The sequence below is a fragment of the Crocodylus porosus genome, unplaced genomic scaffold (assembly GCF_001723895.1).
Source record: "Crocodylus porosus isolate Cpor-Errol unplaced genomic scaffold, CroPor_comp1, whole genome shotgun sequence".
Classification (NCBI taxonomy): Eukaryota; Metazoa; Chordata; order Crocodylia; family Crocodylidae; genus Crocodylus; species Crocodylus porosus.
This window is the reverse complement of record NW_017728931.1, coordinates 22,858,090-22,884,684: the sequence shown is the minus strand read 5'-3', so window position 1 is coordinate 22,884,684 and position 26,595 is coordinate 22,858,090. Positions and strand designations below refer to the sequence as shown.

Below are 26,595 nucleotides of genomic sequence, written 5' to 3'. Positions count from 1 at the left end.
GTTGAGAAACAGTTGACTAGACTACTTCAGCTAAAGTTTAGTTGACCTCTGCAAGTGAAGTACTATGTGAGGAAAGAGAGGATTGGTGAATTGGCCCAAAAATGATCAACTGAAGGCATTATATACATCAAAGCAAGAATACCAAGTGGCATTTAGAAAAGGAAAAAACTAGAATCCGATGGGTTTAGTTTAATTCTAAAACGAGTAATTTACAAACCTAAACACATATGACAATATTAGGAGTGGGCAAAATACAGCCATATCCGGCCTGCCAATGATTCTATCCACCCCACAGGCAAGTGGTGGCTTTGGCTCCAGCCTCTGCTGATATCATAGATGTTGGGTGGAAGCAGCCCTGCCTGCCCACCTGGCTGGCACCACCATGCAGCAGGCCCCAGGTGAGCCACATTCAGACCCCAATGGCTCCGGCCTAATCTGGCGCTGCGTGGAAGCAGCCCTTCCCAGAGCCTCAGCTGAAAATGAGCTCATTAAAGAAGGTAGACACTGAATGCCAAATATTCAACAACGAACAGATTTCTAATTTTTTTTTAAACTATGTGGGTGGAAAAGCTACATGCTTAATTTGTGAAAGTGCATCTGTGTTCAGAGAATACAATTTGAATTGGCATTGTGAGAGAAAGTATGAATCCAAATATAAGAACATGTCAGCTGAAGAAAAAGCAAAGAAAACTGAGGAGATGGTTGCTCAAATGCAGAAAAAGCAAAGCAACAGAGATGATGCTTGACTTCGATTTTCTGGTTAATGCACATCACAGGCTTGTTCTCTCCATTGAGTGAGTTTCTTTGGTTTTTCTTTAACCTAATTTTCAATATACATAGTAAGACTTTATTTTGAGTAGGGGTGCACTGATAAAGATTTTCTTGGTTGATACCAATAACTGATTATTCACCAGGCATATTGGCCAATATCAATCCAATTACAGATTTACAGGAATGAAGCTGGTCAGCGTGGAGAGTATTTCCCTGTAGGCAAGCCTATGGAAGGGAAGGGGCATGGGGGAGGGAAGGGGCATGGGGCAGATCAAGGCCCTCAAAGTGAGGGAGGGAGTGGGGCAGGAGCTGGGGGTGCTGCACAGCCAGGGCAGTGAATGGGTCTGGGGCAAAGGCAGCACGGCAGAGAGGCCATAGCAGGCAGCCCACATCCGCCCTAACCCTTAACACAAGTCTTGGGGAGCACATGCACCCCCCGGTGCCTTCCCTGGAGGCGTGCGCAGCACCAGGAAGCCACCCCCAGCTCCATCCTGCTTCCCACCCCCAGTCCCCATTCACTGCCCTGTCTAGGCAGTGCTCCAACCCCTGCCTCACTCCCTCCCTTACTGTGGGAGCCTCGATCTGCGACCTTTCACCTCCTTTCTTCCACAGACTTACTGCAGGTTGCTGCTCTCCACACTGCCCGGCTGCATTCCTGGCCACGTATGCCTGCACACATACATGGGACATCCAGGAGCCCCCGGCAAGAAGGTGTATGAGATTTATCGGTGACATTACTGGCTATGCTGGCTGGAAAAAGCCAATAGCTGATGATGTTAATTTCCCTTTTATCGGTGCCAATCCAATATGGCACCAAAATGTTGGTGCACCTCTAATTTTGAGCTACTGTACAACTGCCTCAAAAAAAACATTAAAACAGGCCAACAAATAGTTTTTTAAATAGAACTGAAATTTTTTATAGGAGATCTTTTATTTTTAGCAAATGATTTTTTAATCTACTTTTTAAAAAATATCTTCACTATTAATTTGGTCTGTGCAGCTCACCAAAACTTGTTCGAGTGGCTCTCCAGCTGAAATAATGCCCCACCTCTAGCCCATACCAACCTTTTGGCATTAGTAATGCAGATTATTCTTCCTCTATTTCCAACACGCTCTGCATTCTCCATTAGCATAGTTCGGGCTTCATGTTGGTACTCTGTAATTTTGCAGAGTGCTTCTACTGCTGTAACCAGTCCATGAAGTATGCTGCAGCATTCTGGGTCTGCATGAGGATTAGGTGGTCCAACAGCTGCTAGAGCTGCCATTAACTGGTTTAAAAACAAGACAGAGAGAGACAGGTTTTACAGACCCATAACCAACTTCCTAAAAATATTTAGCTCTGAGCTTTCTTTTGTAGTAGATATATTAGTTGGCAACACTCTCTGGACAGCACGATCACAAAAAATACATTATTTATTAATTAAAACAGAAGCCAGTACCTACTGCAAGACAGGTTCTATTACCATCTTCTACTACAGGTTCCTAGTTTTTTTAAATCTTTGCCTTTGAACAGACAGTTCTGTTTCTGTCCAAAGGTATGTTTTTGTAAAAGGAATCTGTTTTGTTTCTGAACAAAATCAGAAGCAAACAGTATGCTAGCTCAGCAGACAAACCAGGTCAAGTCTAAAGTTATTTACAAGCTTTATCCAATTAAAAAAAAAATTACAAATAAACAATATTAGCGTAACAAATATAAAAGCAAAATTTAAAGATTCCAATAGCATTGTTAAATTTAGATGTATGGCATATATTTATAGAGTATTTCTTTTTACTGTTTTTTTCCTTTTTCTTCTTTATATAAATTAACACTGCAAATTACAGTTTGTACTATTAAACACATATAGGTTATGTCATGTTGCAATATTTAAGAGCCTAATCTTGCAAGGGGTTTCAGATGATCATTTCCAACTAAAACCATTAGTTCAGCACCTTGAAGGATCAGACCCTCACGTTCCATTTTCAATTTTCACTGAAGCTTTTCACTACTCTATTAACAGTTCCCCTCCCCATTATGTAACTGCGAATAACATAATTAGCCTGCAGTGTCCAAAAAGTCTTAAGACCACAGGAGAAAGGCAAGAGGATTTTGGTATTAACATAAGAAAGAGGAAAGTATTTTTTCTTTATAGTCCTGGACAAAGCTTAAACCTTATAAGGTTCTGGACCTTTCAAGGTTTCCAACAAAATGTAAACCCTCACGGGCTAACACCAATAATTTTAAGTAGTTTTGCTGGTAGCAATTCAAAGAGTTTATCTGAACATTATAATACCTTCCTTCTCCACATTATCATTTTAAACAATACAACCAGCCTGAAAGAGAGAGGCTTATCTGAATGCAGGTTATGATCCAAGTGTCGATATAGGTGCCTTTCTTACCCAGAATATGTACAAATTGCTATTTTTGATGGTAACACTAGTCCTTAGGTCTTTTACTTATCAAAATTCAAACTGAGTACCTTTTAATAATTTTGTCAAATTTTCTTCTTTTAACCTCCATGTTTTTTTATTGAACTTCCTTATGAGATTTTTGAGCTTGCTACAACATGAATCTTACAACTCATCTATTTCCATCTGTTACAGTTATATGTGTGTGACTTTTAAATGATAAACAGTATTAAGAAAAAAAAAAAAAGATCAGGTGAATAGATTTGCAACTTTCATGTGAAATGTATGCAAACTGGTGGTGTCTTTATTGCCATTCTAGTAAGATGAAAAATAACAGTCCTCAAAAAAATCTTATTCTGTGAAAGATACAACACCACTAAAATCCTTCCTAAAATGACCAACACTTTCTCGGACAAAATTAACATGTATTATGCTGTAATAAAAATTGTATGTGATCATTAATTCAAACTACAAAACAGAGTATCAAGTACTAGTCATACCTCCTGAAGGTTTTGGTCTTCTTGTGTCCAGGAATTTAAGACATGAGCTCCAGAATCACTTACAATGAAATTCACCTAAAAAAGTTACAAAACACAGTCTAAGACAACGATAACATAATGAATTCTCTTACCTCATGCAATAATCAGGACCATCTGAAAAGGCAACTTTTCCAACACCTAGTCTTTCCAGTCAATCTTTATTAGCAGACATCATCATTTCATTTATGTCAAATGTATACCATTATTATGTCAAATGTATGTCTACTGTATTAAATCAACAGGTTATTGCAATAAATTACAATTTTCTCTACATTGTAAGCAGAGTACACCCCAGAGATCTTGCATTCAGAAGCAGTGGAATGACAAGACAGAGTATAAAAAAAAATCATGCAAAGTCAATTTTTTAAGAAAGTCAGTAGCAATGCTAACTTCATAAGTTAAAATACAAACAAGAAGTCAATTTCAATCCTGAGTTACCATTACAAAAATATTATGAGGTAACTTCCTTACTAATTCAGTTACATTTTCATTAGTAAGAATCATCACTGAGGAAATATATACCATCTGTTATTTAATTAAATACAACATTGAATCAGCCTGTGGAATCTGTCACAAGGAAGTCATTGAGGTGGGATTTGAAGGCAGATCAGACAACTTTACATACATTTGCTGGGAAGGCAAAAAGTTTCAAGAGAAGTCATTTATGATACTAGCTGATCATATATGTCTTGATTAAGCAAACCATGCAGCTCCACCATAGGAATTAAGCAAGTTTAAATGCCTGGCTGAGGTTAGTGAAAATGGTAAAACGCCATTTCTCTGTTACATAACAACAGGACAACTTTGTTAAATTAAGCAAGAGAGAGCTACAAAGAATTAAACACAGTAAGCACAGACGTGTCAGATGAGTTTATGACAACAGTTAAAAGTTTCAAAAGGGCTTGATGAAATAGTTTTGGGGTGTAGGTTGTAGCCATGTTGGTCTAAGGACATAGGCAGATGAAGTTCTTTGGGTAAATCTGATACCTTTTATTAGCCCAACTGAAATAGCTGGGAAAAAAATCTTCTTTGCAAGCTTTTGGGCACAAACACCCTTTGTCAGGCTGAGGAAGCATTTGCAGTTGGTCTGTGCTCTTCAGTTGGCATTCTAACTATCACCAATTTGGACAAATAATACTGACCTCCCTACCAGAATATGCTTTGATTTCATGTCTTTCCCACAGCAACTGACATTTTCAGGACATTACCTGAAGTTTTACTCAAATGCAGACAAAAGAGCTACTCACTGGGTATGTCTACACATGCGTTACGGAGCATTAATGCGCAATAATTCTCAGTGATTGGCACTACTGCACAGCAGTGCTGGCACACTTCTTTTATGTGACGCCAATGGGCAGTAGACTTATTCTACTGTGCCTTAGAACTGCTTTTGGTGTGACATGCACAGTGGAATGAATCTACTGCACTTGTAGCATCTTGTGTAGACACACCCACATAATAGATAAGAAATTAATTCCCCTATTTTATAATTCAGAGTTAGTTAGGTACAATATCAAGCATTTTCCCTCCAAAAAAATCAAATGGGATTGCTCACTATTGCAGATTGTATACCAGACTGGAAACATCAGTGCCTTGATTTTATGTAATAACTCTTATTTCTAGTATCTTTCAAGCTTTAACATAAAAGAACTGTATGCTTATTTTTAATTAACTATTTTCTTTGTGCTAATATTTAAGTCTGTTTAAATCTAACATCCTTTTTGACACAACTAGAAGATTATCAGAAATGAAGAGGTGTCATAAGAAATAAAAGTTGTTTACTATATAAAAGCAAAAGTGTAGGAATTGTGCATTCTGTCATCTATCTTTCACCTATGTTCTATTAACTGTGCTTTGCTTTAGTACTGTATTGTAAGATAAACAAGCTAAGACCACACTGTGTTTCAAAATTATATTTTTAACTGTAATGTACTGAAGTAATAATGCTAGATTGCATTCTACACCTCTTTCATATATAAAGGTGTTGAGCCCCTTTCATTAGCAGGAATGCCAAAGTGCATTCATCTAAAAATAAAAAAAACCACTCTTTAAAAGATAATTATATGGATCTGTTATAGGATTTAATGTTATATGCACTGGAATATTGATGAGAGGTCATGCTGGGTACAATGAATGTGCTAAATACAAGTCCTGGGTAGAGGAGCAGCTGTGGAAATTCTGATTATTAAGGATTCTGAAAAAAAAATAATGGTTTGGTGGGATCAATATTTGCAGTTTGCATGGAAACTTTGACATATTGCTTATAACCAAAGTTCTGAGCTGTCAAGCAGACTATCCAGAAAATAAAAATGCCCATAACTGTCAGTGAAATACTGTTATTCTCCTAGATAAAATAAGAAAGTAAAATCCACAGTTTAAATAGTGAAAAAGTTAGATTTTTTTAATTTCCAATTTTTATGACTGAACAGTATTGGTTTTTATTGTGACCAAACCTTTAAAAATATTATATGGCTTACATTAAAATGAGAAAACATCCCATCATAATATGGCTCTATGACTGGTATTTCTAAAAGCACTTACCAGTTTTTTGAAAGGAAATATATCATACATTATTCTACAGTATTCCATAGATGATTCTACTGAACAGGTCCATAATGACTTTGAGATGGGAGCCAGAGGTATAATTCCTTGGGTCCGATTCTTCACTAACATGTCAAACTCGACATGTTGTCTGCAAGATTCTGCCATATAGGGGCAATGATCTACAACAAACACAGTTTTATGGGACTCAGCGAAAATTTTCATTTTCTTCCTGAAACAACAACAAAATACATCCAGCAGTTAGACAAAAAAAAACCTGCAGTAGTTTTATCAGTTGCTACATTTACAACATTATTGTAAAGCTTATAAAGTATCTTGGGTATGCAAACAGTAACCTTACTATGAAACTCCTCTTTGCAAGGCTATACTTAATGACTTGCAATTTAAAAAAAATCTGTCTAAACTAAAAACCTGATATACAAGATTTGTGTCTACAAATAAAGCATTTTTATGCAACATAAGAAAAAAATGACGTAGGTGGTGAAGAAAGCAAATACTGATATTACATTTCTTTCACTCCTACCTCAAAGAATTGAAGACAAAATTAACAGGAATTGATAATTACTTCTATATTTAAAATCTATCTTTAAAACATAATTTCTTAAAATGAGTTAAGAGCAGGGGTTCCCAATGTTTGCGTGCCCAAGGGCACATCCGAATTTAAAAGAAAAAGCAGCAAGCCAATATCAAGGTAATTCCTGGATATGTGCATGTGCTTGGTTTCATTTGGGAGGGGAATAGTAAGCGTCACTCCATCACTGCATCAGTTAGCCCTACTCGGTCTCATTCTGGCAGCCGTTGTATACAGCCCGTGAAAATAATTTTGAAGTGTCGCTGTTCTGAGTTCAAAATCAGAAGTTACAGCATTTTTTGTTGGAATAATGATTTTTACTGATTGTGAAAATGTGTGCAGGCACCTAAATAAACCTCAAAGGGCACCACTGAGCCCACAAGCACTGTACTGGGAACCCACCGTACTGAGTCTTTCTAGCATAGAAGCTTTCCTCCAGTCTGTTAAATTTTGCAGTTGATATTTGTGAATTATCAGTTCCTCTGTTTCAGTATTATAGAGACATTAATTTTTGTTGACTCAGTCTTTGCACAACATAGGCATGAAGAACTTTTAAGATAGTATGAAAATGCAACTGTAATGTAAAAAATACTCCACAGGAACTTGGAAGCATTACATTATTTCCTGAACCCTATTTTTAAGTCATTGTTGGAAGTTGGCCATATTTCAAGTTGACCCTGTCCTTTAAGAGTCATACACAAGGCTGCTTCTGCTTCAACAAAACTGAGCGCAACTTGAAGAGTGCTACCAGAATGCTACACGATTCTCTCCCATTACAGATCTCTATTAGGCAGAGAGATTATGATTCCATTATAGATCACTATTCTCTCCAATTATAGATTAGCTTATACTGCTTATTTCTTGAATCTAACATGGACACTATTTATGACATTCTTCAGTGCAGACAAACTAAAATTTGATTTTTGCCACAGCTGTAATTTCAACATTAAAGGCACACAAGTTGTCTAAAGCTGCAATGAGATACTTAAATATGCCACATTGTGCATCTGACCTTAGATACTTACATTTTCCCCAAAGTTTGTATCCAGTTATGCCCAGGGAGCTAAAATTATTATCCTGGCCACAAAGTTGTACACAGGTTTTGCAAACCAATACAATTTTGAATTCAAACCTGGAGTCTCTTGTAATCTGACTTTTCAATTTATTCTGACAACAAGCTCTTCCATGCACCCAGCCCTACAATGATTAGAAGGAAGAAAATAAAAAATAAAATTAAAAAAAAAAATCACCCATGTCCCTTTCTGTTCTGGGTGTAACACATATGATCTTTCTATTTGGGATCACTTGTGCTAGGCAGGTAACAAAGAAGTTTCAAGTCTTCTGTAACCTTTTTCTTAATCAGTTAACCAATGGAAAACCAGGAACAGGGCTAGTCCACAATCACCAAGCCTGTTAACCACTAAGAGCGCCTATACACATAAAGAAGGTACACTGTAATTATAGTGCATGGTAATTACTGCACTCCAGCAGACTCCAGCCTCACGGATATCAGCATCCCTGCACTGCACGGAAAAGTGGCAGTGGAGCACTTTAAACTAAAACTTGTTCAATAAGTTTTATGCTGGACTATCACGTAACATGCACCACAGAGGGTCTGCAAAGCCAGTCCCTGGTCCACCCAGCAACCTTCCTTGTTGGCTACTTGACTCAATGCTCTCTAATAATTGTTATTTTAAAAAATCAAAACAAGAGAGAGAGAGACAGAGAGCGACACATTCCCCTGGCAGCCTGACCCAGGGGCGGAGACGCTTCAAGACTTTCCCATCACTTGATCCTTTTACAATCTTCTCTCCAACGCCAGAAGAAAGGTGTTTGTGCCCGAAAGCTATCTTTTAATTAAAGAAATCTAGATGATCTAATAAAAGATATCACCTCTACCACGAGCCACAATTCTCATCAGTTGAGGCATTAAACTCGGTGCTTCACCAGACTCTCCCTCGGCCTGAAGAAGGGCATTTGTGCCCAAATGCTTGCAAAGAATAATTTTCCCAACTATTTAGGTGGTCTGATAAAAGCTATCACATCACCCAAAGAGCCTCGTCACCCCATACTTCAGTCGAAGCATCCAACACCCCCTTTAAATTTCCGTTAAAACGGTGGGGCCACCATTAGCTCCGGGGGGGGGGGGGGGGGGGGGGGGGGGGGGGGGGGGGGGGGGGGGGGGGGGGGGCGCGGGGAGTTGTCTGGGAGGCGCTAGTGCGCATGCGCCGTTGCCCCCCACTCCCGGGCTGCGTTGCAACCAAAAAAGAGTTGTGGGGGACTTTCACTCCCTCTTACTTTTTGACCGGATCCGCCTCTGGTGCATAAGTCCCGGGGCCACTCGCAGGGGGGGAATGTCGCTCACAAGAGGGGCGGGGCGGCCAGGCGCCTGCCCTCCATAGCCTGCCCCACAGGCGCTGCGCGGGGAGGGGGAAGAGGCCGGTGTGAAATAGCAGTTAACGCTCCGACACCTTCACGGCGACACTGAGATCCCCAGGGCCGTAGCTACACTCTCCCCAGCAGCGCCCCCTACCCCTCAGCTCGCCAACAGTCTCGCGAGACCTAGACCCTTCGGCCTAGGCCTCTCGCGCGATTTCGTAGCAAGTAGATTTGACCGCTCCGGGGGCGGGTATGGGATTTCGAAGTCTCGCGGAATGTGTTTGAAGCGGCTATTTAAAAAAAAAAAAAAAAAAAAAAAAAAAAAAATCGAGGAGTGGGAGGTCTCGCGATAAGTGGCGCTCCGGCGGCGACTGTGGTTTGAGTGGGAGCGGCGGGGTGGACGGAAGCTCCACCCCTCCTGCCTATGGGGCTGCCTGGCGCCACGGTATGAGCGGCTCCCGCGGCCGCTGACCCCGATCACGGCCTGGCCTGCCCAGGCTTTGCTGACGCCACCAGGCATGAGTGAGTCGGCGGGGGCGGGGTCGCGACCCGGATTTGGATTTGATGTCGCTGCAGGCCCGGTTGTCGCGGGGCCAGGACAGCCCAGCTGTGGGATGGAGCCGCGTGTGTCTGGGCTGGGAGACTGCCTGAACCGGACCGTGGGTGTGGGGGGGGAAGAGTGTGTGTTTGGAAATAACTGTGTGTGTAGAGAGAGAAAACTGCGTGTGTGTTTATATGCATATATAGACTTCATAAACATTAGGGTTGGAAGGGACCTCCCAGGATCATCGAGTCAAAGGATCCCAGCAGGATAAACGTCCAAACGCTTAAAGGAGTCCAGAGTAGGTGCTTGCACCACCTCTGGTCACAGTCATTGCAGGCCTTGGGGCCTCAGACAGTAAAGAAGTTCTTCCTTATGTCCAGCCTGAAATGGTCTCAGAGGAGTTTGTAACAGTTTGACCTTGTCATCCTTGGGGGCATTCTGGTGAACACCCCTTAAATACTTACAGGCTATCTCTAGATTCCTTCCCTGCACTTTTCCAGGCTGAAGAGTCCCAATGCTTCCAGCCTCTCATCATAAGGCCTGTTTTCCTGCTCTTTGATCGTGTGCGTGGCTCTCTGGACTCTTTCAAAGAGAGAGTATATATGTGTGGGTATATACAACTGTGTATACACTAAGCTCTGTGTGTGTACATAAAATAGGCGGACAAAACTTGGGGTAGAGGTGATTATACACACATGCAGTTTCATGTGTGTAATTACACACAACGGTGTGCATGTGTATCTGTGGGTGTGTGTATCTGTGGGTGTACATGCACACAAACTAAAACGCAGCTGTGTGTGTGTGTGTATACACACACAACAGCGGGTGTATAGAAGCTCTGTGTATACATGCAGTTTTGTAAATACACAGCTTTTGTACACGTGCATGTATACACAGCTTTTGTACACGTGTGTGCATATACACACATATAGAACCATGTGTATGAAATTTGTGCGTGTATAAAACTATAAATAAAGCTCTGTGTGTGTGTATATATGTGTGTGTGTGTGTGTGTGTGTATGTATGTATGTATACACACACGTATAAAATAAAGCTGGATGTGGGTGTCGCTGTATAAATAAAACTGGCAGGGGGCTTATTGATAGATAAAACTGGGGAGGGGATATACATTTCATTAATAAGTTCCTGTCTGTGGACTGAGATGTATGCCTATTTCATGGTAAGACCTTCTTTGTTTGCAGTGTGCAGCCTAGACTGGTAGCTAGACTTCTGTGTTCCTGCAGTAGGATGGTGCAGGCTTCCTGGTGGATGTGTTGGGCTCTGTCAAGGCAGGATGTGTGGCTTTGTTGCACAGGCTTTGCTAACTTCAGGGAACTTTTCTTTCTCTTGATATGTAGGTAGGGCAGAATTGATTACCTTACTAAAAAGTGGCAAATGAATTAGAAAATGTGCCATAATTGACAGTGATTGACAATGGACAAAAATACAGCTATATAAGCTCTGGAAAAAATGAATTTGCTAGTGTAAGCATTTTTTCCAGTGTGTCTCAGGGAGATCTGTGGAATGAATTAAAGAGCTGTGTTTAAACTTAGCTTGGACTAACTTGGCTTTTCACAGCTCAGTCAACCATTGGGGAAAGCTGGCAAAGCTATGTGTATATGTGTTTTTTTTTCCTAGAAAGAAAATGAAAACAGAAACTAAAAAAAAAATCTATATGATTAAACCCTTTACATAGCTAATTAAAACTGAAGACTCTGATTTCCTCCTCTTCCCCCCCCCCCCCAGAAACTTAAGACACACACTCAACTTAAAGTGTTTTTTCTCAGTGGCAGTTTGTTGGCTAACTGGCCTTTTGTGCTTTTGAGAATTCGCCCCCTTGGTGAATGTCCTCTAAGCAGTTACGGAAGTAGTTTTCTGAATTGTTAGACTGTTCTCCAAGGCAGGTGGATTGCACTTTTCTCTAATGAGGTCTGTGGCAATGCCAAAATACAAACTTTGCTATTTTATTGTTGCCACTGTTCAGAAAAAAAATACATATTTTATTTGAATGGAAAAAGTGTCAGTTATTCTGCCAGCCTGAGAACTCAAGTGTGTCTGAAAAGACTCTTTCAAAATCTTTTAAAATAAAAAAGAAACTTAATCTGTGCCTAGGCTAGCCATGTAACACAACCAGTCAGGAAGCTAATATTCTGGCATTTGAGTAGATGGAAATGTTTTGCAGGCTTAGCTGTAACCCATGCTTGGTCACACCTGCTGCAATTATAGATAATGTTTTAATTGAATGAACTACAGTCATTTCCTGTCCTAAATTGCTGTCTTGCTCTCAACTGCTGAAAAAGTTTCTGTTGTTTAAGTGTTTTCCATGTAATGATAGCTGAGGTCATTGTATTTAGACCTAAATTAAAATCTCCTCTTGATCTTTTAAAACATGTAAGTGACTTTAGTTATTTTAGCTGTCTCTTCTATACATGCAATTCATTAAAACAAAACAAAAAAACCCCTAAGACTCTCAGCATCTTTCACAGCATTAGATTTCCCCTTCCAGATATGTAGCTGCCATCTCAAAACAGTTGTGTGGTATGACACAAACTCAGATTTTTCAATATTGTCATCTTTTCCATTAACCTTTACAATGTTGCTGCTGCTTTTTCTTTTCCTCCACTCCTGCTTCTCACACACAGGCCAGGCATAAAGCATGCTTTCTCAACAACTTGGATCCTTGAAGTTTCCTTTGGCTCTTGTTCGTGGCTCATGGTCTTGAATTTTCAAAATTAAAGGTTACTCATAGAGATGCACCAGTACATTGGTCCGATATTGGATTGGTACTGATTATAAAGAAAATTGGTTGTACTGGAAATCGGCCCAATGGGGCTGATAACTTGGCTGATAAATGCCTGTGCATGCGTGTAGCACTCGGGTGGCAAGGAGCACAGCCAGCAGTGTGGAGAACTGCTTCCAGCTGGTAAATCTGTTGTGGTGGAAGGGGCATGGGGTTCTAGCGCACAGCTGCAGCCCACCTGCCCCATGCAGATCCAGGGGGCACACACTCACCTGTACCCTCCTGTGGTGTGCGCAGCCACGGAAGCTGCTTCCCCCCCCCCCCATAATGAGCTGTGGGTCTGTCCCACACCATGCCTCGCCCTGTCTGGGCAGCGCCTGCCCCTGTCCCCTCCCTCGGGGAGGGGGCGAGGGGGGGTTGAACTGCCCCCAACACCCCTTCCCTCACCACAACAGACTTACCAGCTGGAGGTGGCTCTCCACGATGTATCAGAAATTGGATTGGTATCAGCCAGTATGCTTCCTTAAAAATCATAGATCAGTATTGGCCCCAAAAATCTCTATCAGTGCACCACTAGTTACTCAGTTGTTGGGGTATGAGAGTTGCAAAATGTTCTTGTTTCCATAAAAGAAAACAAGGTTTTGAATATTTCTCCCTTTTTGCTGATGAGGGAGAGAATGTATCCAAGAGCTACAGAATAAGTTTAAAAATTTGGACATTGCAGGTATAACTAGGATTGTACTATTATATGATAAGTAGTGCTTGCTTTTAAAGTGATATATTTACAATTTTTTAGAAATGAGTTGCACAATTGAGAAAGCCCTAGCTGATGCCAAAGCACTAGTGGAGCGGCTAAGGGAGCATGATGATGCAGCAGAAACTCTTATTGAACAAACTACTGCTCTCAACAAGCGGGTAGAAGCAATGAAACAGGTTTGTTTTTCATTTGCTGACTCATTTTAAAAAGTGAAGAAACAGATAGCAGTCAGTCTTAATGGTGATATGGGTAATCTTGAATGCTATTAACTTAGATCACTCTAATTTAGATACCTCTTCTATTGACATTCTAGATGGCTGCCATATGAGTATGAACTCTCTAATGAAACAAGTCTTTTCTCAGGTTGGTTACTGTGATCCTGTGAACAAGTTTTGTTCTTAAGATTGGGACTAAAGTAACCAATGTATATGCTTAAAGTTAAATATGTGCTTAAGGGTTTGTAGAATTGTCTTTTTATATAAAACTTGTACAAAATTATGATGTCTGTAGGTTTCTCTTCCCCAAAGTGCGTATTCTTTTATTAGCTCAGACATCCAAAATTAATCATACTGAGACTTTTATAAGCATGCAGTCTTATTTTCTCTTGCTGCATGTTATCTTTCTACTCTCTCATCATCTGAGTCAAATAGCTAGTTCAACTGATTTTTTTTTTTCTAGTGAGTAACAATTTTCATTTTCTGTTTCCTAATGAAGGGGTATCACTAGCTTCAACTTCTACTAAATGATGGGGTAAAACAAGGTTCTCTGGTATTAATTAGAAAGATCATCCTGTCATATGACCTAGCAAGGTAGTAAAAGTATAGATTTTTCATGACTCTAGATGAAGGTAGCATTGTTCCATTTGAAGTGAATTTAGCATGGTCAAGATACAGTAGAGTTTGGCATGCAGATCTTAAACTGTCACTGTACTCTTAATTTGGAGACCAATTAGGAGACATTGTTCTTGCAGTCAATTTTGGTATATGCAGTATGTTCTGTACAAAAAGCTATCCTTAAAATTAGTTCCAATGAATTGTTACTTAATTATATAACAAGTATCTCAAATGTTGTTAATATTGGACCCAGATGCTAAATTTTAAATTATATTAGTCACTGTTGATAATTGCTTACATTCATATACATGACTGTTGAACTCTAATTAGTATCAAGAAGAAATTCAAGAGCTTAATGAGGTAGCAAGACATAGGCCTCGGTCTACCTTAGTGATGGGTATCCAGCAGGAAAACAGACAAATAAGAGAACTGCAGCAGGAAAATAAAGGTGAGGTTTAATATTTTATTTTTGGAGGGGGGGAAAGTGTTGCCCTGAACCCATGAAATTTGGACTGGTATGTCTCTAGTTTTATCAGCATAAGTTGTCCCCAAGAACTTCTTCCTTCTGATTTTAGATTTTTCTTAACATAAAATCAGTCATAATGTAGTTGCAAACTGTGACATATAGAAAGTTTGGCTCTGTCAAAATGGTAAGTAAAAATTCAAATGTGTTTTGCCTTATTATGAAATGGCTTTGCTTGTACTTTTTCCAGAGATCTAATGCTCTTAGTTTTTAAACCAGGTAAAAAGATGAATATCATCCATTCCTATTAAATTTAGTATATTTAGTTTGCTGCCAAGAAAAAATCTTTATTTTTTCTATTTATCACTGATACCATAAAACTGACTTCTCAGAAGCCTTAACAGCTGGCGCCATGTATTAAAATGCTTTGCCATTCTTGATCTTAAATTTTTGGTAGTTTAACATTTTTATGTAGACATACTTTCCACAAAGTTACAGGCCCAGCAGTAGCCTAATTTGCTTCCAGATAGAGCTGTACATAAAATATCTCATACAGAGATAAGGTCGCCACCCTGTTCCAGCCACTTTATTCCTCTTAAAAAGAGGCTTTCAAAGCCCTAATTGTAGCTGATCAAGAATGTTATCAATGCAGATACACTTGGAGAAGCTTGCCATATGTGGTCCTCAATCTCTGGTGTTGGGTCACCTGGCCCATGGAGTTTCGTACCGGTTGGAAAATTTTAGCAGTGGCACTGCTGCCAAATTTCCAGGCCCGTGGGAAGCCCCAAAGACTGGCTAGCGTGGCCTCATATGCAGGATTGGGTGCATAGGATGGTATGGGGTTGGGCTGTGCAAAGGTTCAGTAGTTGGTTCAATTTGGAGGAAATTTGGCCCAATTCGGGGACCTGAATCTCTGAATTGAATCGGGAGACGAATTATAAGCTCTGAATCAATTTGAAGCATCCAAATTGAATTGGAAAAGGTTTGGCAATTTGGCCATAGATTAAACAGGCAACTGACACAGGTGCCTCCAGCAGGTAAATCTGTTGGCGTTGGGGGAGGGAGGGATTGGGATTGGGGCTGAGACAAGCTTCCCAGCTGGGGCAGGGGCATGGGACTTGAGGAGGGGGGCACAGGATGTGGGCACAGCAGTGCACAGAGTGGGGGCTATACCTTGTTGCCACTTGCTCAGCCGAGGAGGAGGAGCGGATGTGGGCGCAGCTTGCTCTGGGTGGAAGGGGGCAAGCAGCAGCAGGGCATAGCCCCTACTCCCTTGCGCTGGCTGTCAAGCAGTGGCAGTGCTTGCTCGTTTGTGCTGGCTGGCAAGCAGAGGCAGCACTTGTGGGCCCTCTGCCCCCATGCCAGCTGGCAAAGGGCAACGGCACAGGGCACCCACGCCCAGCACTGATGCAGGTACGGCAGTGCTGAGAACAGGGGCTCTGCCCTGCTGCCTCTTGCCCAGTTGGTGCTGGGCAGGGGGGTGTGATGCAGGCACAGTTTACTCTGGGCGGAAGGGGGCAAGCAGCAGCAGGGCATAGCTCCCGTTCCCAGCGCTGGGAGCAGGGACTCTGCTGCTGCTTGCCAGCTGGCACAGAGATGCACAGGATGCAGGGACAGCAGTGCTGGGAGCAGGGGCTATGCCCTGCTGCCACTTACCCTATTCTGCTCGGAGCAAGCCACACCCACATCAATCCCCGCCCCCGCGCGCGCTGGCTAGGCACATGGCAGCAGGGCAGAGCCCCGGCTCTGAATGTTGTCACACTTGCATCCCACACCTGCGCCCCACGCCCCTGCCTGAGTAACACCCCCCTGCCCTGGCTGGGCAGCTTGTCCCAGCCCCAATCTCTCCCTCCCCCATGCCCCTTTCTTCCCTACCACCCCAACAAACTTACCAGCTGGAGGCAACTATGTCATCTACCTGTTTAGCCTATGGCCGAATCTCCAAAGCGATGCCAAATTTTTTGGATCTGATTCGGCCAAATTGAATAACGACAGTGATTCTAATCTCCAGATTGAACTGCTGTTCTCTGAATCAGCTGAATCCAAAGTGAATACTTGCCGGGCCTAGTGTGGGCCTTATCCTGGGTGCAGAGCTGGTGCCACACCACTTAGCTGGCCTTCAGGGCCAGAAGACTGAGCACTGCTGTTACAGAGGGAGGAGAGGTGGCACATTGACTAAGTGTTTGTTTCAGGTTCCTCAAATTGAAGGATTCTTTGTATATCTTTAGTCCACCCCTATTCAAATCTGAATTAACTTTTTAAATTATTTTGGCAGAACTACGTACATCTCTTGAAGAGCATCAGTCTGCTTTAGAACTTATAATGAGCAAGTATAGAGAGCAGATGTTTAGGTTGCTCATGGCCAGCAAAAAGGATGACCCAAGTGTAATCATGAAGTTAAAAGAGCAACATTCCAAGGTAATGTGTCCTAATAAAAAATATAAAATGCCTTCATTTTCTATTTCCTTTTTATGTTAGAATGTTTATTAACAGTTCTCAAGTTTTACATTGCACTCTACTAAAATGTAGTTCAAACAGATTTTTTGTCCGCTAGATGCTGGGGATATGTATTTAAGTAGTCACCAAAGAGCATATTATTACCACAGTCTTTTTTAATTTGCTTTTTTGGCCAGACCAAAAATGAAAACTGCTGTACCATATTGCAGGTTGAAAACTGAAAGTCAAGTATTAATTTACAGCCAGCTCTATGTGGACTAATGACACTTATAGCTTTTGTAATCAGTGCTGGGCTGGCAAACCTGCCTTTTTAGAACAGGAAAGGTGAGCGTCATTTAGTTCAGTATTCAGTGATTTTTTTTTTATTCCAAAGCGAGAAAATCTTAGTTCTTAAATATTAAAAGAAAAACAAACTTCTGAATATTGAATAACCAGACTTACCATTCTCCCCAAAACACCTCCTTAGCACTGATCAGAAGTGTTGTGGAGTAATCCTTGCTTTTTTGGATTTTGGGTGAAACTAAAGTTGCCAATATCTTTGTGAGCTGCTTGATGCCCCTAGAAAATGTAAAGGGGAGAGAGTTATTAAAATTAACAACAACAACAACTGCTCTTGGTAAGGTTTATATGAGGATTTGTTGGCCTTAGTTATGTTGGTCTACTTTGGCATTTTTTTAAAGAAAAGTATGGTTCAGCCTTTTAATATGTACTAGCAGAAGGTGATACATAACTATTTTAAAAAATTAATTGGAAGGTATAGAAAATATCACATTGTAGTCTTTTGAAAATGACTGTGGTTGAACAAATAAATCACTTCATAATAAGTGGAAGATACTGTAGAACAGGGAGTTTTCAATGCCTGGCCAGACAAAGCTCCTGGTGCCAAAGTCCAGCCTGCAGGGCTCCCCATGCATCTGGGGCCCTAGAGCTAGATCAGGTGTGCCAAGTCAGTGTACAACCCAGCCCAGCGCACAGGGACAGCATGGGGTCCGTAGGGCCCAGTCCTGGTGCACCTGAGACGGCTGAGGCTGTGCAGGCCCAGTCTTGGCACACAGGATCTTATTCAGCCCACGGACTGACCCTGCACCACTCTTCTGGCCTGTGGGGCCAAAACATTAAGCGTCACTGCTGTAGAATGTTAAATTTTAGCTTATGACTTGCGTTTAACATAGTAAAGCACTTTTAGAAACTTAGACTGGTTTCCTAAATATTTTGTAACAATTATAAAATAGAACAAAACACTTATTTGTATAATCTTTGACTGTATCTTTTAAATAATAACATACCTGTTAAGTGAGTTGAAATTGCCATATTGGGAAAATGATTTCCAACTACAAGACCCTGCTTCTCTGACTGTTTACCTGTTCATTTAACTCAAAATGCATAATATTTTCTTGAAATCAATGAAACTAACTTCTTGTATATACATTATTTTGTATATAAGAGCTTACAGAATTGGGACTTAAATGTGTAGTCTTTATTCCCTAAATAATTTGTAAATACTTGTTCTCTTAAGAAATATTGCATCAGAAAAAATAGTGGATTGGATCATACAAGTAAATAGAATAACCAGCCTTTTCAAATTGGTTTCACTGACAAATAAAATGGTGAGAGTCCTCTTTGTTATCTGCAGTTTTGTTTTGTTGTTTGGGGTTTTTTTAACCCAAGGATTAACTGGAAACTTTAAGTAGCAGCCTCTGTGGGACAAACTTCAGATGGAACATATCTGAATAGTTCAATCAGAAATTTAAAATGTGAATATTAGTATTGTATCACTTCACAAAAAGTGGGTTTAAAGGTTTTTAAAATGTAGATATTAGGCACTAATCTAAAATTCACTAGAACGTACAATTTCTTTTGAAAGAAAGTGTTGGTATACAGGTCTAATTCAGAAGAATGATTCTAGATGTATCTAACAAACTGTCTCTACTTGTGACTTGTCCCAAGAGTGTACTGTTAGGGCAAGTACTCCTTTAGGCTTCGTGCAATACTTTGGGTTCAACTCCCTTTCCCATGGAGGATTTGTGCTGGGGGGTGATAATATTTCTAATTTAAGTTGCCTGGAATTTCATTCTGCACTTTCCACTAATCTTTACAGACAGAAAAACAAAGTAATTTTTCAGTGCGGTAAAAATTGCTCCACACTTGGTGCCCAAGGAATTAATCTTGCTGTTACCAGTGAACAACATTTTCCCAAGAGGCACCCATCAATCAGCCTGAGCACTTGTTTACTGAGATCTAGTTAATGGATTGCAGAAAATGTTTGGGAAAAACAATTTTGCATTCAAAATTCAACAATTTATATTGATTTCACCAAAATGTTTAGTGTTTAGTAATTGTCTTTTTAAATAAATGTGCTAACAAACTTGCTGCAAACTGAAATTTAACTCATTTTGCTGCTAGCGGGGACTTTAAAGGGTTAAAATTGTTAGAAAACTTAATTTAATAAAATTAGCAAAGAAAAGCAAATAAAAAAAAAAAATTTTTGCAGCTATTTGGGGCTAGATCCATGGACTTAAGATGCCATGACATTGAGTTACAGTATTCAACTCTGACGTGATTTCTTTCTCCAGACTAGAATCCACAGCCTTGAGTTTAGCTCAGTATCTCCCTATCCAGTGCATGGGAGAGAGCACAACAACAGTGCAGGGTTTCAGAGTAGAGAGCTGCCTAAGCTTGCTCATAGGTAATGCAGAAAGCAGGAGCATCTTCCTGAATTTTTGCCCTTTTTCATGACTTGGATGTCTCTAGATATAGTTTTTATTTGCTCGTTACAGTCCTCACCAAGGACCGAGACTAGATTTAGTAAAACTCCTTTTAGTTAAAGTGGTTAAACCTATATCTCCCAGATTTCTGGGGCGGCTTCCTAACCACCGAGTTGTCTTCACCCTTAAAACATTCTTCCCACTCTTTCCCTCCCTTGCCCATTGAATTTCTTTCTGCAAAGTGGTCCTGTGGGAAGACTCACTGGGCCAGAGCTGGGAAGTACCTTCCCAAGGGGGAGTATGGCTCTGCAGCCTCATAGTTGAGGTACTTGCCAGACAAAGGAAGTCTAGGTTCCAGTCCATGCTGAGGCTGTTCAGATTGCATCTCTTTCCCAGTCACTGTTTAAACAGCCTTTCTCAAACTCAAACTGAATAAGTTACCAACACCCTATTCTGTTACTATTCAGTTTATAGTTTTGCTAATGTAGGGAGCAGTATTAAAACTTTTTAAAAAATTTTTTATGGTCTTAGGAGCTACAAGTGCATGTGGACCAAATTACAGAAATGGCAGCAGTAATGAGAAAAGCCATTGAAATTGATGAACAGCAGGCTTGTAAAGAGCAGGAACGTATTGTTCAGCTTGAAGTAAGTATGTAATGAGAGAAGCTTTGACAGCAAGTTGTGACTTTTTCCAAACTGCCATATGTTATGAGGGTAAATCTGTTATAGCTTATACTTCCAAAGGAAGTTAGTCTTTGTGTAGCATTTTTAGGAAAGAGTTGTGTGACATGCCTAGACACAAATGTTCTGAAATGCAGTCATGCTGCCTTGTTCAATGGTTTGTTCTAGTATAAGGCTGTCTTTGACTAGCTGTTGTAACTTGCATCCCACTGGAATGAAATACAGGCAGTCCTTGGACTTGCGACACAATTGGTTCCTGAAAACCGTGTCTTTAGCTGAAACGTTATGAGAAAATTGTTCCAAGTTACAAGAAACAATGTTATAAATGGGGGATTGGTTCCTGAACCAAGGCCCAATACCCTATTTTCACCAAAGTACCCCAGAATTTTGTACTTGATCAAATTATAGATGAGTAATATAGCTACATTAATGTGTTTATGTTGTAAATAGCAGTCATTGATTTGGAAGGACTTCTTTGAGATGACTTTGCTGGACTTTCTGAAAGGCTCTTGGTTGGACTTTTTGAAGGGTTTTTGGCTGGAGTCTTCTCAGGAGTCTTGGCTGCAGGTTTTTCTGGAGTCTTCTCTGCTTTGTTAAAGAAGTTGTCTAAGGAAGTTTGGACAGATGTTCTCCAGGGAGATGAGCAACGCAGTGAAATTGTTCGCTGGCGTGGCAGGGCATAGCATTGGATCAAGCGTTGTAAAGCCGAAACTGACGTCATAAAGTTGAAACAATGTTTCTAAATTGACGCCTTGCAAGTGCAAAACGTTGTAACTCGAAACGTAAGTCGAGGACTGCCTGTATACCTGTACTTTATTGACTCTGTCTTGCACTTTAGCTCCTATTATTGCAGATAAACAACAACAAATAATTTTGGGCAAAGTGTCTGGAATGTTTGAAAGTGTGTGTGCATGTAAAATTATATGTACATATTCATATATACATTTATTTATATCTAATTTCACACACTTTCAAACATTCCAGAAACTTTTCCTGAAATTATTTTGGTTGTTTGTTTGCAATACTAGGTGCTGAGATGTAAAACTCCTTGTGTTTGTGTGTAAATATATAAATATGAGACTATACACAACAAAGACTATGCTTAGCTGGGCAGTGAGGATCACTCTTAGCTATATCCGTGTCTAGGTTTTTATCAAAATACACCATCTTTAAAAAAGGGAGCTTGTGTCCTTGCCTGTGTGTTCCTCTAAAATAGCATTAGTAGATCGCTGGGACAGCCCCAGGATTTTTTATTCATAGATACTAGGGTCAGAAGGGACATCAACAGATCATTGAGTTCGACCCCCCTGCCTTGGCAGGAAAGAGTGCTGGGCTCAGATGACCCCAATCAGATGCCTATCCAACCTTATTTTAAAGATCCCCAAGGTAGGGGAGAGCACCACCTCCCTTGGAAGCCCAATCCAAATTTTGGCCACCCTTATTGTGAAGAAGTTTTTCCTGATATCTAGCCTAAATCTGCTCTCTGTCAGTTTGTGACCATTGTTCCTTGTTACTCCAAGAGGCGTCCTGGTGAATAGAGCATCTCCGATCCCTTGCTGCATCCCCCTAATGAATTTATAGATCACCTCTCAGCCTTCTCTTGCGGAGGCTGAAGAGGTCCAGGTCCCTAAGTCTCTCCTCATCAGGCTTGTCCTGTAAGTCCCTAACCATACGAGTGGCCCTCCTCTGGACCCTCTCCAGTCTTTAGTTCAGGCCTTCTTCCCCCAAATCTTCTTTCAACTGCTCCAGTTGTCTGCTTTGAGTCCTAATCTCTCCTTTAATGTCCAGACTATACAAAGCTTTAACAAAGCCATTTTATTTTTTCCATCAGTTTTTACAACGTCCTATACTATCTAGCTTAAAGCTAAGGAACTATTTATCACTGAATTCATATTTTAACATCCACTAGTACGTTATAAAATCCTTTTGCAAAGTCAATAACTTGGCTCCTTTAACTTCCCATTGCCACATTTAATTTTGCATGGGAAAGGATTCTTTTGGTTTTCAGTATAAACTTCTGTTCTATAAAAGTACTTCTGTTGGCACAATTGCCTTCCAAATCCCAATCTAGTTCTCCCTTCACATTGCTCTTTTGGTATACTTACTTGGACAAGAAAGACTAGTTAGTTATGCCTTCCCAGTAGTGCCTTCTGATTTTTATCTTGCAATGAGTTTTTCAGTGTCTCATGTTTTACCTGAAGCTGCAGCTCCTGGAAAATAGTAAAGATGAGAATCTTGACTTTCATTTTTCAGAAGAAAAAAATAGTTTCTAGTCTTCAAGACTTTAGAAAGAAGCTTAGAAGCAGTACCTGCTTTCTTGGCCCCGTAGGATACACACAAACAAAAATGCAAGTCTTCAGATTTAAAAATCATGAGTTTTGAATGTGTGGGACTGGTAATGCTGCTTTTTTATTAAGTACCAGCAAAATCCTTTGTTGCAGGAAGTGGTTTTAAAACTGTTCATATTGAGTGGAGAGAGAAAATCCAAGTCTTGTCACTTTTATTTAGCTTTTTAGTTTTTTAAGTTAGATATCCTTTTCTTATCCACCTTGGTGTATTGTACTCTTTCCTGATACTTAAGGTAGATATTCCATACAGCAAAAAAATTAGTCCTAGTTCATGTGACATTTGAATAGGAGCTTTTAAAACCTACTTCTTGCATCTCAAAAGTGTTGTTAACAACAAATACATTGTTTTTCTGGTTTGGGCGGGGTTGGAGGTGGTCCCAGTATTTTACAGGAGTTAAGTCTGTCTCTCTCTCTCTCTCTCTCATTGTAGCATGAAAATAAAGGCTTGAGAGAGATCCTTCAGATAACCAGAGAGTCCTTTCTGAATATGAACAAAGATGATGCATCTGAAAGTACATCTTTGTCAGCATTAGTAACGAGTAGTGATCTGAGCCTAAGGAAGAGCTGAAGATCCTGTCAAGTCAAAAAAAATTTAATTGCACACTTTACAAATCAGGGGTCACTTGTCAAGCACTTGTTACTGAATAGGGCACCGATTTCTATTTGTTTGGGGTTTTTTTATACTGTGTGAAGTACATTAAAACTGGAATCTTAAATCAGTAGCACCAGAGTAGTTTTTCCTGAACCTAATTCTGATGAGAAATTGGCTAATGCTATTACTGAGATTTGAAATTACTTTGCAATAAGTACTTGAAGGACAAGCTCTAAATTCATATTTAATTTAAATTTACTGTTTATGAAAAGATGTATCTGTCTAAATAAGGTAAGATTTCATGAGTCTTGACTAAGAGTTATGAAAATAACTAGTAGCCCTTTTGAGTTGTTCTCAGTATTTTTAGTAAAGTAAATATTTTCAGATCTGCCTTTCACAACAGATTGATAATGGAAAGGACACCATCTAAACCCCAGGTGAAACCAGTGGAAGAGTTTCTTTTGGCAGCTGAGAAATCCCTATTAAAAATCTAATCCCTTGCACCTTTTATGAGTTAGAAAATATTTAACCTAAAATGATACAGGTTAGTACCACTGGGAACAAAAAAATATCAGTAGCATGCCTACTTGTACTTTGAGATTTAAATTTATAATTTTGCTTGTAGCTGCAGTATGTTCTGCTTTCATAAGAGCAGTTCTTTTTGGATACCCATGCAGTAGTATCTAAGGAATTCTATTCAAATACACTTTTTGTAGTCACTAGATGCAATTTTAAACTTTTTTTTTTTTTTTAGTAACATTGAGAGCACAGCACCTTATTCTGTATTAGTAATTCACCTTTTGAGTAGTGGGGAAAGGATTCAGTCGTTCCAAACTGTAAAGAACTAGCACACTTTTCCATTCTGTGATTGGATATTTATCCATTGTTATTCAGGAAGATGCAGTTTAGACGCACAAGCTGAAGATGGCAGGCACGTAGCTTGTGGGGGGGAAAAACTACTGTTGAGAAAATTGATCTCCTACGCTACTATAATCTGCATTTTTAAATTTCTGGTATTCACAAAAGAGGGAGATTATCTAAGTTACTTTAAAAACTAAAGTTTCCAGGTACAAATCCATTTGTAGGGAAAAGTGTCCTTCTTACTGAGAATTTCACTAAATGACATCAACAACAGGGGATGCTTGCTTTGTGTGAGGATTAAGGTGGTACCTCCTGATTCTAATTGTTAGCATCAGTGTGGGAGAAGAGCTGTGGGTGTTGGGACACCTGTATGTGAAGTTAACTACCTACCTTGCTTTTGCCCTTTTCAAACGTTTGTCTTACTCTTATAGGGAAGTGTTTTTAAAAAAAAAAAAAAAAAAAGAGAGAGAGAAATGTCCTTTTAGACTTCTTGTGCATGGCTTCCCTGGCTATAAACACATTCACAAGAGATTTCACCAAAATGATTGTGTGTGTGTAAACCGTATCTAAGTTTGAATATTTTGACTACTCAGACCTCACTTAGTAAAAGTATTTTTAATTCAGCTAGACTGCTACTCAAGTTCAGTTTAGTAAATTGGATTTCAATTGAAAGAATGCGATATCCTTTAAATGTCAAGCGATCTTTTTTTTTTAAACATTTTTCCAATAATGTAATGACCTTCTAGCCCATGTAGGTAAATATTTAGCATAGTACAAATGTTTCAGACCTGAATTATCCATGCCTACTAACTTGATTTATAAATAATTCAAAATGTATTACACTGGTGCTGTTAACTCTTCCTATAACTTTGAAGGTTAAAAATGAGCAAGACGGGGAAAGAGATGGTTATCACAGCTGTTGATTTATTTATTTTTCATTATTATTATTTTTTCCTGTCAGAATTTGATAACTCGATCGGTGAATATAGTAAACTTGTAAACTAGTTGTTCCACTGACTGTTCAACTAATAGGAGAGAGTTCCTTTTAATAGCTAATTTACAATAGCCATATATGAAACTCCAAACTTCCCCAAGAGTTTCTCTCATATTTAAAAAAAAAAGACCAACCAAAACCCTATAACAATAGGAAAGACCACTGGCTCTCATTTTAGAGTGTTTAGTGAGATGGCATCCTTGCTCGTTTCTGGGTTTAGTAATATAGGTAGGAAAAACTAGACATTATAGGATGTCTGTTTGATGACTTCAAAGCTGGTTGTTACAACAGTTCTATGAGGGAAAATTTATGCAAGTGTACTAGCTCAAGCATAAAGTCTGCTTGGCCACTACTACAATCTCAAATGCCGCATGCATGCTATACATGAATTCAGTTTTGCACCTCAGATGCAAAGCGATAAAATATTCTAAAAACCAAAAGCAAAATCACATAAAATGAACAAGTTTGTTGCTGTCATCCCTAAAAGGGCTTTTTACTTTGAAACCTGGAGGATGAGAATTGTTCATCGTGCAGTTGACTAGTATGTACTGTCACTTATTTTATGCAGGAGAGGAGGTTTTGTTTTATATATTTATTTTTTTAAAATCCAATTTCCAGGGTTGCATAGCAAAAGTCTTAAATGTGTGGCACTTTTTTCAGGTTGCTCTATTATGAAACAATGCTTGATTTAGTGTTTTTGTAAATAAAAAATGTGATTTAACTTATCTGTTTGTCTTCACATGTTTGATATTTTTCCCCTTCCCTTCCCTAAACAAACCTAATCATTCTTGGGTTTTAAAGAACTCTCACACTTGTGGAGTGACTATTTTTCATCACATGCCCATTATTTTTGAAATGCAGATGCTTGAAATGAATTTATGGCTAGAATTGTGTACTGTACAGTAAACTTATTTTATCAATAAAGTTGACTGAAAACTTTACTGTCTCCATGAGTAAAAGCAATGTTTATTTTCGAGAAGCATTTCTCAACTGTAGGACAGGTACCAAATTACAGCCTTTTAAAAGTTGGGTTGGGGGGCTGCAGTGGGGGGGGTGAAGGGCATGAGCAGGGCTGGGGGGCTGTCATGAAGGGCATGAGGAGGGCTGTGAGGAGCCTTAAAAGCCCCAAAAGCCATGGTTAAAATTAATCAGAGAATTTGTGATTTTTTTCTTTTATCAGGTTAAACCAGGATCCCTGGTGATTAGTATCAAACCACATTCTGTTGAATCCCATGTAAGCATGTTATGTTGCAGGATAATAAAGCTGGCCAGCTTCTGCGAATCTGAAGTCCAGCTTGAAATTGAACTGACTAGTTTACAACTAGTTTCCTGTAGATATCAAAGAATCATTTCTGCATCTTAAATATAATGCAGTAGCTTTTTGCATAGCCAGCAGCAGTGGCAGGAGGAAAT

General features: G+C 39.8%; 2 protein-coding genes across 4 annotated transcripts in view; one reads left to right on the top strand and one right to left on the bottom strand.

Annotated features, from left to right (window-relative positions):
* Nucleotides 1-9,373, bottom strand: part of ASUN (asunder, spermatogenesis regulator) — a 39,127-nt gene extending 29,754 nt beyond the window's left edge. For 2 of the 3 annotated variants that reach the window (XM_019544383.1, XM_019544385.1), the window contains exons 1-4: nucleotides 9,127-9,373; nucleotides 6,237-6,468; nucleotides 3,657-3,731; nucleotides 1,837-2,039 (exon numbers count right to left, since the gene is read on the bottom strand). In XM_019544383.1, the coding sequence (XP_019399928.1) occupies nucleotides 1,837-2,039; nucleotides 3,657-3,731; nucleotides 6,237-6,461 (503 nt within the window). In that variant the 5' untranslated portion in view covers nucleotides 6,462-6,468; nucleotides 9,127-9,373. The remainder of the gene's footprint in view (nucleotides 1-1,836; nucleotides 2,040-3,656; nucleotides 3,732-6,236; nucleotides 6,469-9,126) is intronic. The other variant, XM_019544384.1, reaches the window with a different exon arrangement.
* Nucleotides 9,374-9,580: 207 nt separating this feature from the next.
* On the top strand, nucleotides 9,581-26,121 carry FGFR1OP2 (FGFR1 oncogene partner 2). Its single transcript, XM_019544386.1, has 6 exons — nucleotides 9,581-9,729; nucleotides 13,288-13,424; nucleotides 14,412-14,529; nucleotides 16,820-16,962; nucleotides 20,238-20,351; nucleotides 23,166-26,121. The coding sequence occupies exons 1-6, from the start codon at nucleotides 9,726-9,728 to the stop codon at nucleotides 23,301-23,303; spliced, it is 654 nt and encodes a 217-aa protein (XP_019399931.1). The 5' UTR covers nucleotides 9,581-9,725; the 3' UTR covers nucleotides 23,304-26,121.
* The last annotated feature ends 474 nt before the right edge of the window (nucleotides 26,122-26,595 follow it).